The sequence below is a fragment of the Colobus angolensis genome, unplaced genomic scaffold (genome assembly GCF_000951035.1).
Source record: "Colobus angolensis palliatus isolate OR3802 unplaced genomic scaffold, Cang.pa_1.0 Scaffold82, whole genome shotgun sequence".
Classification (NCBI taxonomy): Eukaryota; Metazoa; Chordata; class Mammalia; order Primates; family Cercopithecidae; genus Colobus; species Colobus angolensis.
This window is the reverse complement of record NW_012122043.1, coordinates 4,301,286-4,316,005: the sequence shown is the minus strand read 5'-3', so window position 1 is coordinate 4,316,005 and position 14,720 is coordinate 4,301,286. Positions and strand designations below refer to the sequence as shown.

The 14,720-nt window shown below is 34.3% G+C and overlaps 1 protein-coding gene across 1 annotated transcript in view; it reads left to right on the top strand.

Moving 5' to 3' along the window:
- RBM44 (RNA binding motif protein 44) overlaps nucleotides 1-14,720 on the top strand; it is a 45,149-nt gene that overhangs the window by 13,728 nt on the left and 16,701 nt on the right. The window contains exons 2-10 of the mRNA XM_011929598.1: nucleotides 1,958-2,048; nucleotides 5,351-6,957; nucleotides 7,224-7,282; nucleotides 8,500-8,676; nucleotides 9,402-9,585; nucleotides 9,674-9,696; nucleotides 10,072-10,156; nucleotides 11,742-11,856; nucleotides 12,578-12,706. Coding sequence (XP_011784988.1) covers nucleotides 1,976-2,048; nucleotides 5,351-6,957; nucleotides 7,224-7,282; nucleotides 8,500-8,676; nucleotides 9,402-9,585; nucleotides 9,674-9,696; nucleotides 10,072-10,156; nucleotides 11,742-11,856; nucleotides 12,578-12,706 — 2,452 coding nt within the window. The 5' untranslated portion in view covers nucleotides 1,958-1,975. The remainder of the gene's footprint in view (nucleotides 1-1,957; nucleotides 2,049-5,350; nucleotides 6,958-7,223; nucleotides 7,283-8,499; nucleotides 8,677-9,401; nucleotides 9,586-9,673; nucleotides 9,697-10,071; nucleotides 10,157-11,741; nucleotides 11,857-12,577; nucleotides 12,707-14,720) is intronic.

Genomic DNA, 14,720 nt, shown 5'->3' with positions numbered 1-14,720 from the left:
TCACGTTGTCACCCAGGCTGGAGTGAAGTAGTGCAATCTCAGCTCACTGCAACCTCCATCTGCTGGGTTCAAGTAATTCTCGTGCCTCAGCCTCCCACATAATTGGGACTACAGTCACACGCCACCACACCCAGCTAATTATTTGTATTTTTAGTAGAGACAAGGTCTCACTCACCACATTGCCCAGCCTAGTCTCAAACTCCTGAGCTCATGCAATCTACCCACCTCAGCCTCCCAGAGTGCTGGGATTACAGGAGTGAGCCACTGCGTCCAGCCTGTTATTTACTTACTTTTATTAGTCTTTTAAAAGAATAGCTATCGATTTTAGTTACCATTTTTACTGTTTTTAAAGTGATCACTTCTGTTTTTGTCTTAACTAATTATATTTTCAACTTTTTTGGCTTATTTTTAATCTTTTCTAGATTCTTGAGAGTTGAGTGTTCATTTATTTCTAGCTTTATGTAATAATAAGCATCTAAAGTTGTGACTTCTTTTGGATATAACTTTGACCACGTCCTGTAGATTTTGGTAGTCTGTGTTCTTATTGTCATTAATTTATTTTAATTATCAAAGTCCACACAGCTTACTAAGTGACAAAGTCAGGATGCAAGGCTGTCTCCATGACATGAGATCTGCTTTTTAATATCTTCTCCTTATAGAAGAGAGAGAGTACATTTAGATGATTTCTTTCAGGATCAGTGATTGAAATAATTCAGAGTTAAAACACAATGAATTCCTTTTTTTTTTACAAACTCATCAGGAACCTTCGTAACACTTGATTACCAGAACTCTGCTGTAGACAACTCAGCTTTTAGGGATATGGACAGTGACGATAAGTAGGGGACAGAGGCTCAAAATGATTTTGTGAGTTGGCTGACTTCCTTCTGCTTGTTGCCTCTGGGATCATTCATGTGTCCATTGGGGTGTTCTACCAGTAATTAGCTTGGGCTGCTTCATGTGGCAGCTGGGTTCAGAGTCATCCTCACATGTACCCCCAAAATATGTACATCTAATATGTATCAATAAAAAATCATCATTATTACTTTTTTTTTTTTTTGAGGCGGAGTCTTGCTCTGTCGCCCGGACTGGAGTGCAGTGGCGGATCTCAGCTCACTGCAAGCTCCGCCTCCTGGGTTTACGCCATTCTCCTGCCTCAGCCTCCTGAGTAGCTGAGACTACAGGCGCCCGCCACCTCGCCCAGCTAGTTTTTGTATTTTTAGTAGAGACGGAGTTTCACCGTGTTAGCCAGGATGGTCTCGATCTCCTGACCTCGTGATCCGCCCGTCTCGGCCTCCCAAAGTGCTGGGATTACAGGCTTCAGCCACCGCGCCCGGCCCATTATTACCTTTTTAAAACAGTTTTGTTGAGTTATATTTTACTCATTTCAGTGATTTTTAGTAGCCTTATCAAGTGTTGCAACCATCCCATCATAAACCTGTCTTAGAACATTTTTATCCCCCATGCCCATTTATAGCTAATCTCTCTTCCCATCTAGCTGCCTATCCCAGGCAGCTACTAATATACTTTCTCTATGTACATTTGCTTTCTTTGGATGTTTTACTTAAATGGAATCATACAATAGGTGATCTCTTTTATCTAGCTTCTTTCATGCAGCATGTTTTTGATATTAACCCATAAGGTAACATCTATCAATAGTTTATTTCTTTCTGTTGCTGAAAGATTTTCCATTGTATGGATTTGCCACGTCATTGGTTTTTAGTAAGTGTACCAATTGTCTTGGAAACTTTTTATCTAGGTTTGACATAAATAGGGTGATGTTATGGTCTTTAAGACTCTATTTTTTATATTTAAACTTCTTTTAGTGACCTAACACATTGGTTTTTTTTAAAAATGTTCCTTGGAAATTTTAAAAGAACATATCTTTTCTGTCCTTCATGTAGTTGTCAATTTATGCTTTTTAAATATAATAATAGTTCAATATTTATACCTTTTCTAGATTATATATCTTTGAGTGATGCAGGCCACTGCAGTGGTGGAGACAGCATCTGGTAAAGGCTACCACAGTAATGGAGGCAACCTCCAAAAAGGTAAGGGTCTAGGCCACTTACCCTTATTCTTGGTGGGGAAGGGTGTTAAATGTATTGTGCCAGACAGTTTGCCCTTCAGGTTGCTGCTTTTTAACTATTCCTCCCTCTAAGGTGGTATGACCTCAGTATGTTTTTAACTTGTCAAATTGACTCAGGTGATTTTTGGTGGATCAGGGCAGTCTAGGCAGGACCTATCTTTAGGAAAAGGAAAGTGAGCAGGAAGAAAGGATTTCTGTCCAGCCAGCCTTTCAAGAACTGCTGACAGGTATAGTTGCCTTCAGGGTGATCACAAAGTGTGCAGGTTGACTTCTGCTGCCCAAGTTGTGTATGTTTTCTTCTTCCCATAAATCTGAAATGTATTTTTCTCGGGTCACGGCAGAAAGAAAATAAGAAATGGCAAGAGTCTAAAAAGCAAGATGACTAAACTTTATGTGCTTATGACTATATGTAGCTTAAACTATTAAGATACATATATTCTAGATTAAAACAAAAACTCTACGTTATTCATGAGACATATTTAAAACAAAAGAAAAGTTTAGGATAAAACGGTGAACAAGTTAAACAAATTAACTTAAAAATTTGGGGTGATAGTAGTAAAGAGCATAATCAATGCAGAAAGCATTGTAAGAAGATTAAGAGGGTCATTTTAAAATGATAAAGTTATACAATGAAGATGTCAGTCATGAACCCTAATGGAATAAACAGTATAGTTTGTATTCATACATTAAATGTTGGAAATCTAGGGAAAGGCTGCTGGAGATTGGACATGATAATGGTTCTCTATCTCAGTAAATCCCAATAGGATATTTTATGCAATTCAAAATGGTCCCCAAAAAATAAACTTTAAAAAATCTGTTGGAGAGAATGTAAAATAAATTTTAAAATACAGGAAAAATCTTACCAGATATAAAAATAACCTGTGATACTATAACAATTAAAACAATAATACAGTCATACAAAAAGATAATAGGTTAATGGAATGGAATAAATAGAAAGAAATTCTTAGAAAATCATGAAACAGAAACAGGAAGACTTCAGAATATGATAAAGGTGTTGTTTCAGCTCAGAAGGAGAACAATGGATTATTTGGCAAATGGTATTAGGACAAATTGACCATTCATTTTGGAAGAAAGTTAAGTTAGAGTCCTACCTTATGCTAAAGAGAAAAATAATACTCTGTGTAGTGTAGAAAGACTAAGTGTTAATCTCCACCCCACCTACACACACACAATTAGATTAAATTATAGGAGAATATTTTTATAAGTACTTGGTAGAGAAGACCAAAGACACAAAACCCAGAAGTTACAGAAGACTGATTCATTTAACTAAATAACCTGGAAAATTCTGATATGACAAGATACTATAAAAAGTTAAAGCTAGGCAAGCTACTTGGGTGGCTGAGGCAGGAAGATTGTTTGATGCAAGTCTAGCACCCAGGCAACACAGCAAGACTCTATCTCTTAAAATAATTTTTAAAAATTAAAAGATAAGCAATAAGCTAGGAAAATTGTTATATTACAAATGTAAAAAAAACAAAAAAAAACAAGGAATTAGTATCTAGAATGTATAAAAGACTTCTAAACAACTCTGTCATCTCCAACCACATATTTATAACAGCTTACTGGACAGACATTCACATCTGGGTCTCTACTTGACCAGAATTGAATTCATTATCCTTATTCTCCTCCTCATTTTTCCTCTCTACCTTCTAAACCTGTTCTTCATGCAGTCCCTATCTCTTTGGCCCTGAATATTCCCATTCAACTATAGTACCAAGTTGTAAACATGTAAGCATTATCTTTGAGTGCTATTTAAGTAGGTATTTATTGGCCAATTGGTAAGTCATAACATCAGTTTAGCTGATTGTGATCAACTTTTTTTTTAAAGAAATGGAATAGAATAAAATAGAAAATACCAGAATACACTGGACATGGGTAAAATTTTTGTTTTACTTATACACATACATATATGTATGTGTGTACTGGATCATGATATAAAATGTAATTCTGACTATGGTCTTAGTCAAAAAAAAATCTTTTGAAAACCACTGCTCTCTCTCTTCCTCTTACTGTCATCTCTAATTGGCCACCAAGACATGTCAGTTGTGGAACTTTCATGCCGGTCTCTTCTTTATTCCACTTCTGTACGCTTTTGGTACCTGCCTTTATTCTCCTCTTTCAAGTTTTTAGTCTTTCTGTTGCCAGGAATGACCACAACTTAATTCCAGTCACATTACTACCCTTTAATGAGTTTTCAGTGGTCTTTTGTTGTCTTAGAGTAAGAGCCAAACTTCTTAGCACATCATAAAAGCCCTTTTTCAGTTCATAATTCCTGTCACACTCATAAGAGTTCTTTCACTATAGACAAGCTGTCTTACAATTTCCTGAAAATGCCATGTTCTTTCACACAGCTAATTGTACTTGTATTGGATTTACCTAAAATAATTTTGTCTATTTTGTTTCAAAATACTTTTGAAATATAAAGTTCTTCTGAAGTCTGCTTCCCTGTTTTTCAAAAATTTACCTGCTCCATCAACACAACTCTGTCGGCACTGTTTTAAAATTACATTTTTGTGTGCTTATCTTATGACCCTATGAAAACCATAAGCACTTGGGGACAGCATCTGTGTCTTCTTTTCCTTTGTTTTTACAGTGCCTAGGGCTAGCACTAGAAGGCATCCAAAGATTTATTAAATAAATTTATAAGAAAAAAAGTTTCTTATTAGACCATTTTACAAACAGTGGCTGCCCTGTAAATAGTAAATTCCTTGCCATGGAAAGAATTCAAGAAAATCTTAGCTGTTGTCTTAGATCAGGCTGCCATAACAAAATACCATACAGTGAGTGGGTTAAACAACAGGCACTTATTTTCTCATAGTTCTGGAGGCTGGAAGTCTGAGATCAAGGTGCCAGCATGGTCAGGTTCTGGTGAGGGGTATCTGCCTAGCTTATAGATGGCTGCCTTCTTGCTGTGTCCTCACATGAGAGAAGGGGGAAGCAAGCTCTTTTGGTCTCTTCTTGAAAGGACACTAACCCTATAATTAGGGTCTTGCCCTCATGACCACATCTAAACCTAATGACCTCTCAGAGTCCCCATTTTCAACATATGGGTCTGGCCTTCAACATATGCATTTGGGAGGACATGGTTCAGTTTTTAGCTGCTACTGAAAGGGATATTTGTCATGGATGATGTAAAAAGTAATTCTGCATTGGGAAGAGCTTAAACCAGATCATGTCTAAGGTTTTTCTAGTGTTTAGATTCTATAATGTTGCTGTTAATGTTTTTATCCTTTTTTTAATCAGATAAACCTTCAAATCCAAAGAAAGAAAATTTGTTATTATCCTCCAATGGTTGTGATAAAGTCAAATTGACTTTTCCTGATGATGACTGGGATTCTTCAACACTAGAGCAAAGAGCTAATAATAAAGAAATCAACAATATTGACAAGATGGATTTATTAGAGCCAGTTTTTTCAGTGAGTCAAGATACTAACACAGAGAGTACTCATTTTCAGTCAAGTGAACTTGAAGACAGTACTGACTATGCTTTCTTGAATGAAACATATTCTATACATTACCCAGAGTCAAAACTAAAGAAGGAAAGTCTTATTCCTTTAAGCTCAGAATTAGATCTTGAAGTGCAGAAAAAAGAGGAGGAGGTGTTTTTTGATATTTTGGAACATCAAGATAAGACTGTTGGCTTGGAAAGAATCTACGATATTTCAGATGCTAATTATAGAGAAAGTGCTGAAGATACACAAAAGCATGATACAGATGAAGACTCACAGCAGGAATATCACAGTGCTGAAGAACAAGAATACATAAGTAACCACTTATCTTTTGACCAAACAAAAACATTAGGTATATCTAATCCAGAAGTTGTTGAATTAGGAAATTTGGGTTATGAAGTTAAATGTGCTAGCAATGTAGAAGATAATCGTGTTAACTCGGGAAGTGGTTCTATCATCTCTTCAGATTCATTTGATGTTTATGGACAAGAAGAGTCACTTCATGTCTCCAAATTTCAGAATTCTGTTATGTTAAGTCATGACCTAAAGCATGAAAAGTGTAAGGAAAAAGAGACAAGTTCAGTGTACCACACTGTATTTGATGGCAGTGTTCTAAGAAGCAATTCTCCAGGAAACCAGGAATCTCAATCTAAGAGTGGTTCCTTGAGCCCTCAAAAAGTATTAAAAACGAAAATTTATACTGAACACATGAAATCTCAAATAAATGAAAGTAAAGATTTTTGTGGAAATAAAATTGCTGAGAACAAACTATTACTGCACCTTGAATATCCTAGCACATTACCACAGGATAAAGCTTTAGAGACATTACCCCAACCCTGTAAAGATTGTCAAACTTGCTGGACCTCTGTTTTTGATGATTCAATAATTTCTGCCTGTGGATATTCACATTATGAAAGCCTACAAAACACCCCTGACTCAGCCTTAGATTTTTCTGCTATGCTACCGAAGATTGCAGTGAGAGATAATCAGGCAATAGAAGATAATACTTGCCTAAAAGTTGCTCATAGCAGTACCACAAAGAAAACATGCTTTCCCAATATGGAAGGAACATGTACTAACTCAATGACAGATGCAGCAAGTTGTACAGTCACAATTAATCAGACAGTGGATGTTAGCACTGATTTTAGGGCTTGTTTCACAACCAGCAGGGCAACAAGTGCAAGACCTTCTGTAGTATCTACGTCAAGCAACACAGATATAACAATGATGAATAAAAAACGACCTGATGAATGGCAAAATGAGAAACAAAAAAGTGTGGCTTGTAGTACAGATTGGTCATACAGTGAAGATTGTATAGATACACAGAGGGCTATGGCAAAAGGATCAGGAAAATCTCCCTCAGTTGACAGTTTAAAACCTAATGGAAATTTTCTAAATAAGGTAAAATCAATATGAGTAATAATAAAATTTAGACTTTATAAAGAGACAGTATATGCTAACGTAGATGTTTTTGGTTTGTTGAATTAGGGCTTTTGTGAGAAAATGCTAGATGAGGGGAAAGGTTTGTAAATTACCACCAGTTCTATCCTCCTCGCATGGCAGCTCCTCCCACAAAATCCATTAGAAATTGAATTATACATTTTACTAGTTTGGAATTTCAGATGTAACATATGTTTTTTTAATTTAATTTTAAATCATATTTTCAGGATTTCCTGGAATTAAGAAAACCATGTGGTATCACAGACCTAAAGAAACATCCTGAGAGGTACATCATATATATATGCTTACGGATACATCTGGAAGAAAAAATCAAAATAGTATTTGCTTTCGGTATAGCATACTTACCCGTATAGAATAATAGCTAAAATGGACTTCAAGAAATTATCTGTTTCAACCGTTTGCCTTCAAATAAATATTAAAACAATATAGAATATTAAAGCTCTTCAGTTACTGAGATTTCAGTCTCAATTTCTTCAGAAACTCGTGGCATCTAATCTTTACTTGTTCAACCCAAATCCATACTGATTTAATTTTCCATTTCCTTTTATTTTATTCACCTGTAGACCAAAACAAACTAGCACCTTTGGAATATGTCATTTATTTGGAGAAGTAAATAGCTACTTTCACAGGAGCATTTTAATCTTGATTTTAACTCATTGCGTAATTTGCTCTGCATTTATTAGATACTCTTGTAATTCAGAACACAGTGGAGAACCAGGAAGTGGGAGGGAGAGAAACAGGGAAGGTCTAAGATAAGCCAAATTAGTTATCATACTCTGAGGTCATTTACTTTGTCCTTCACTTGTTACTCATCCTTCTAATGTTTAATCTGGTGTTTCAGTCCTATAAAATTAAATAGAATAATTGGTTTCTAGAGGCAAAACTATTGAGAATAGCTAGAAGTGGCAATTAGTAATAAGAGAAGACCTCCAAAAACTACTAATACTCAAAAAAACAGTGACTTGGGGCTTTTTGATGTAATAGTACTGCAAAATATTTGCTTATGTTAATGATCCTTAATTGTTAAGAAATATGTAAATTATTTTCTATTAAAAAGATAATATGTTTTAAGAATAAGTTTCATCAAAAATGCTTATAACTTTAAAAAACCTTGGCCAAAGTTTGATTTAGGTTGAAAAAAATCCATTGGTTCTGTATAAATAAGGTCATTACCAAAATAACTTTATCCAGAATGAGCAATTCTCCAGAATAAACAATTCTCAAATTCATACTTCCTTTTTTGGTATTGAAAGTATGAATTTGAGAATTGTTTACTTCCTGGACTTCTAGAATGAGTATATTTAGCTTTAACTTCTTGTTTTCTGAAGTTGTTATATATTCCTACAGCCTCTTCAACCTCAGTATAAATTAATTTAAACTTGACAGGGAAATATAAAAAATTTAAAATCTGTTTCTGGAGGCATGTTATTACTATAGAAAAATGTTTGGAATCTTACCTGATCCTATCTTTTATTTTTAAAGGGAAGTTCAACTTTTTAAAGATACGGAGAAGGATTTACCATCAGTGTGCTGTCAGAAAATAATGCAGAGAGCCATAAAAGCAGAGCTGCACCTTTTAAATGTTCACTATCAGATGTGTCGTCGCCATTGTTGTGATATTTACAAACTTGTAATGGAAAATAGGGAAGGATTAAATATGTGTTTATTAATTTTAAATCTGTTTTTTCTTAGAAATTTGTCACTAGCTTTAAGTTTATTCTAGACAGTTTCTTTAATTTTCATTTTTGAAGAGTAAAATGAGGAGTAGATTGTTACTGGGTTTGTTAAGTTAACCTAAGGGTAATAGAACCCTTGAGTTTCATGGAGGGGCCACAGTACATGGTTGGCATGACAAATCCAGTGAAAACATAGATTTGTTGTTTCTTTATAAAGTTCAAGTAAGGATGAAGTTAGAGGGTTTTGCATGACATGCTACCACACTTTCTCTGGCTTATGTGTTGAGAGTTGTTTGTACTGCCCTTAGAAAAACACATTTACTGTGGTTCATTTTTTTCTTTTACTCAACATTTAAAAGAAAATATTTAGAGTTCTAGTAAAATTAGAACCAAGTGGGGTTGAGCAAGGTGGCTTATGCCTGTAATCCCAGCACTTTGGGAGGCTGAGGCAGGAGAATCACTTAAGGCCAAGAGTTCAAGACCAATGTGGGCAACATAATGAGACCCTCCCCCCCATCCCTACAATACATTGTTTTACAAACTAGCTGGGCATTGTAGCATACATGTAGTCCTAGCAACTTGTGAGGTGGAGACAGGAGGATTGCTTGAGCCCAGGAGTTCAAGAACCAAGTGTATAGTATAATATTAGTGTTAAATGGATGACTTGGGCCTAAATAATTTAGTTTTGTGCACTCAACTTTTGAACAGGAATTTATCAAGGAATTCTGCTAAGAAGGAAGTGGGATCAGCACTACTGTCCGTTTTGGGGGACTTAAAAGTTAGATATGTGACTTTGAAAGAAAAAATACACAAAGGCATACCACTGGAAGAGCTGCCCCCACTGTCAGTAGAATCAAAATTATTATCTACCTTCTCTACTTTTGCTTCCAGGGTATGTATATATGTTTTAGAAATTAAAAATTTTACTTCATTTAGACAAAACATTTTAAACAAAGATTTTTTTCCTTTTCTCTTTCCAGCTAATGAAAAAAGAAACACATGTGTGAGTTATGGTTTCATCTGATTTATAATTCATTAGATCCTAAAACTTGCTTAATTCAGTTAACTTTAAACTTTCTGTTTTGTTCCCTATTTAGAACATTGATAAATGTTTTATTGAAGTGTTTATCTTTTTTCTTGATATTTAATATTGTACAAATTTATGGGGTACATGTAATATTTTGTTACATGCATAGGATGTGTACTAATCAAGTCGATATTCAGGATATCCATCACCTTGTGTATTTGTCATTTCTATGTGTTAGGAACATTTCAAGTTCTCTCTTAGCTACTTTGAAATATACATTGTAGTTAACTATAGTCACCTTACTCTGCTTTCAAACATTAGATTGTTTTTCTTCTGAAGTGTTCCTTTTAGCTTTTCAGAAGCAGATGCCGAACGAGATGATCAGAGGGCTCAAGATTTTGATGTTTCTTCGAACCTAAAAAAGACAATCTCTCAAGTAAGGGTCCTTGAAAGTTCATCAATGTAAACCTTTAATTGTATTGCTTAAGTAAAGTAAACCATAATTTTCAGAAACCCTGACATCCTTCTTTTCACTCAGCTGGCTTACTTTGTGTACTACCATTTGATGGATATAACTGATTATAATGATATATTTATGTCAAATCCTGATCAAACAGATGTCAACCGTATATGTTGAGTAGGGTGACCGTATAATTTACATCACGCCAGGAGACTTTTGCGGTTGAAAGAGTGTAATGGTAATTCTCTACGACAGTCGGTATAAACCTGGACTGTCCTGGGCAAACTATAATTTAGTGCCATAATCATGTTAAGCCAGTTCAATTAAAACTAACATTTTGTACCTTCATCTCATGAGATAAAGTAATAATTCAGTCATTTTAGACAGGGTAAAGTTATAATTTCTTCTTTACTGAAATGATGAAAATCATTTTTAAATGCCTGTCATAAGTTTTCTTACTCTCTCGTTCCCCCAAGAAAATGTTTGTCAGATGACAACCGAGAAGGAATATTTAATCTATGTAAGAACACTCTGAAAATTACGAAGTGTTACGGAAACATTGGTTATATTCCATTATTGAGCAAGGAGGCAATAGAATAGGAAGGCTGGGGTTTAGTCTACTTTTCTAACTTTGGTTTTAACTCTGAGATTTTCTTTATTTAAGTAATATTAATCCCCCAAGATGAATTCCAAAGTTAAAAGTCAAATACTTGATTGAGTAAAAGTAAATTACTTTAACATTGTCTATTCCATTGTTAAATTCTTTTTTAAAAAATCTCAGTTATCCACAAAGAATTAACAGGTCAAAAACTAGATTTTTACATATTTAATGGTAGGAATTGTATAACCTGTTTATTTAGAGAGAACAATAAATTATTTTTTAAAGAACAAGATGAAGGTGTCGTTCTTTATAATCTTGGTTTTAGCTACAAAACAATATTTATTTTAAGTTGGGATTACGTTTTAATTCCTGTCTCATTAAATTAACTGGTAATGCGTGAAACTCAGTATACTGTGTTTCTAAATTTCAGCTACTCATGTACCATCTTCACAATTTACCATAGCCCTGTATTACCTATAATGTTACTTTGTCTTTAAATGATTCTCCTTTTTACATAAATTTAAATGTAAATAATAACTATTACATATAGGAAAGAAATATTCTTATAAATAAAAGATACACATAAGCATATACTAAATTAAATATATAACTGTTAAAGGTTAATGTGATAAATACTTGTATGTATATATATATACCTCCAAAAATTATCTCGATTACTTCTCATGTGTGTATGCCACACTTTGCCAAATAGTAGTGTTAGCACAGTCATTATACACAGACTAGATTCAAATTGTAATTCTTGTTAACTGTGTAACATGAAGCAACAAGTTACTTAGATTCTGTTTTCTCACATGTCAGGTCAGCTTGATAATGTTTTGCTTTCATAGCCCTCATTACTGTAAGGGCTGAATAATGCCAGTGAAGAGTACCTGTCACATAGTAAAAGCATAATAATTATTTGCTCTTATTTATTGTTGTTTTTGTTATCTTAATCCTCAGATGTCTTTATCATCTGACAATAGTCATGCTACACAAAACATATCACCCAAAAAAGATGACTTTAAAAATGGTAATATAAATGCAGACTTTCGTCAACTGAAAATTGATGATAAAGGTTAGTATAAAAATGTGTTATCTTGTATAGTTGCTGGAAAACAAAATAAGGTTTAAAGTATTGGTAGTGTTTATTCATTAAAGAAAAATAAATATTCTTAATTGACAGAAAGGCATCATTCTGATTATAAATGTCAAATATGTTCTTATTGCTATTTGACATCTTTAAGGTTGCCTAATATAGCTGACAATGCTAAATAATTGCATGGACTCTTATTTTGGTTCATGTTTTTAGTATGAAAATTCTCTCATATCTAATATGTACCTCTAAATTGTGTGCATTTTTAGCACATGAAAAGAGATTGTGATCATTCCAAAAGATTATTAATTTAATTGTAATGAAATAAAGAGCTGCAACGCAGCTTAATTCTTTCAAAGATGTTTCATGTTATTGCATATATAAAGATAATATGTCTTTTTCACTAAAGGACAATTCAAAATGCTGAAAATTAAGGGTTTCAATAAGCTGGGAATAGTGTTTTAATTAAAGGAAAATTAGGAAACAGATCTCTCAGACTGAAAGCAACTTTTTATTCAAGGACTACTGAAAATCTCAGAGAATCTTTGTGCTTGGTTCTCTTATTTTGCTAATATTTATCTTCAGATTTATACATAAAACTCTAGTAGTCATCATCATGCTGATTCATCCATGGTTTTTAGATAACTTTTCAGTGTGTTGGGCATTATATGTCATTCGTAGCTCATTGTGTTTAATGTCTTAGACTGCAGACATTACCAAGAGATGAGTGAAGACTGGTCTGATGCTAAAGAGAACCTGACAGGAGTTGACATCTCAGGAACACAAGAAAATCAAATAGAACAAGACAGATGGAATTTGGATCTTACACTAGGTTGGTTCTCAAGAATTTACTGAGAAATCCTAACCTAGATTATTTGTAAAATAGTGCTTACCTGCTTCTGTGTTGTGATGGGCAACTGAGTTGTTTTAATATTTTATTCCTGTTTTGGCTTTTCTTTATAAATAAAAAAATGAGGAAATTGTTCAGTTGGAGGTCAGTTTTTTAAAGAGGAAAAAACTGCTGAAAGCTTAAATCCAAGATTTAGTTTTAACAGGTAGATACCCGCATTCTTTCTCTTGCTCAAGGCCAACATCAGCACTCCTCCTGCAGGGCATCATTTTCCTCTTTCCACACGTGGGTACATGGTGAATAAAACCAGCTTCCCAGTTACCACCAGGCAACCAGTACTAATCCATCAAATTGGTGTTAATGATGAAAACTATTTACTTTCTCTTATTTCAATAATTTTAGGGATGTTTTCATTTTTAGATAGTCCTTAATTGCTTAGAATAGTTATAGTTTTCTCTATTACCTGTGATTATTGCCCTTCTGTCATTTCTAGGTAAGTTTATGCTACCTTTCCTTATTTTTTTTGTATCTTATATGGATTTTTCTTTTATTTTCCATATCAGCATTGGTTTTATTGTTTTTTTCCTGCTTGTCTAAATAATGCTTATTATGGTTTTTTAAATAAAATTTTAAAATATAGGAAAATTAAAATTAACTGGTTTCTCCAATAAACTCAAAAACTTTCTCAAAAACGGTTTCTCAAAAAACTGGTTTCTGCAATAACCACTATGAATATTTTAATGACCATTTTTATGCATTTTCTAATGTATATATTTAATACACACATACAATTTAAAGTAAATAGCATTATATCATCTATTTTTGGGGTTTTGTTGTTGTCGTTTGTTTTTTGAGACAGAGTCTTACTCTGTCACCCCAGACTGGAGTGCAGTGGCACTATCTTGGCTCACTGCAACCCTTCACCTCCCGAGTTCAAGTGATTCTCCTGCCTCAGCTTACAGGTGCCCACCACCACACCTGGCTAATTTTTGTATTTTTAGTAGCAACGGGGTTTCACCAGGTTGGCCAGGCTGATCTTGAACTCCTGACCTCAAGTGATCCACCCACCTCAGCCTCCTGAAGTGCTGAGATTACAGGCGTGAGCCATTGCACCCAGCCCCATATCATTTAGTTTTATTCTGTTTTTTCTTCCCTTGCGTTAGTTTTCTTCATGTCACTTATCACAACACTATATGGTTTGCTTACCTGATATATTGACTACCTTCCCATCCTCTCATTAGCTCAGTGAGCTCAGGGATTTTTATATGTTTTGTTTACTCCCTATCTCCAGTGCCAGGTACGGCATGCAGCCCATTGGATGTTCATTAGCTATTTTGTGTTGAAGTAGTGAAAGGTGAGGTGATGGGTATAATGTATGTCTTCTGATTCTTATTTACCCTTTTTTACTATACTGTAGCTCATTATTCCCTCCTCACTCCAATGTAAAAATATAAAGGTAGGTGGTTTTGCTATTTTCTCTATAGAATACATCATGATTCAAAGAGGTTAACAAATGGAATAAGTTAATGAAGGTTGGGTATTATTACCTAACGACGACAAACTGTGCCTGGACTCCAGCATCACCATTTACTATATTTGTGACCTAAACTCCTGAGACCTCAGCCTCCTTATCTGCAAAATGAAAATAATAATAGCTACCCTGTGGCATGGTTGTGAGAATTACATGAGATGATGTGTACAAAGTGCTTGCCATGTTGCCTGGAGCACCAGAAACACTGGATAAGTGTTAGGCTACTCTTATATATTATTATTTAATGAAAAAAATAAAATTTCCATATCTCCCATTACTATATAAAAATTATAAAGCATATAAATAAAAGCTACTTTAAGGATTCATTCAGCAAATATTTGTGTACTCCCTATGTGCCAGGTATGGGATTTGCTAGTAATTTGAATCTCTATTCAGTGGATCCTTTTTGGTTTCAGGTTCTCTTCACAATAGAGACTATGAAAATGTACTCTAAGAATTTTGAAA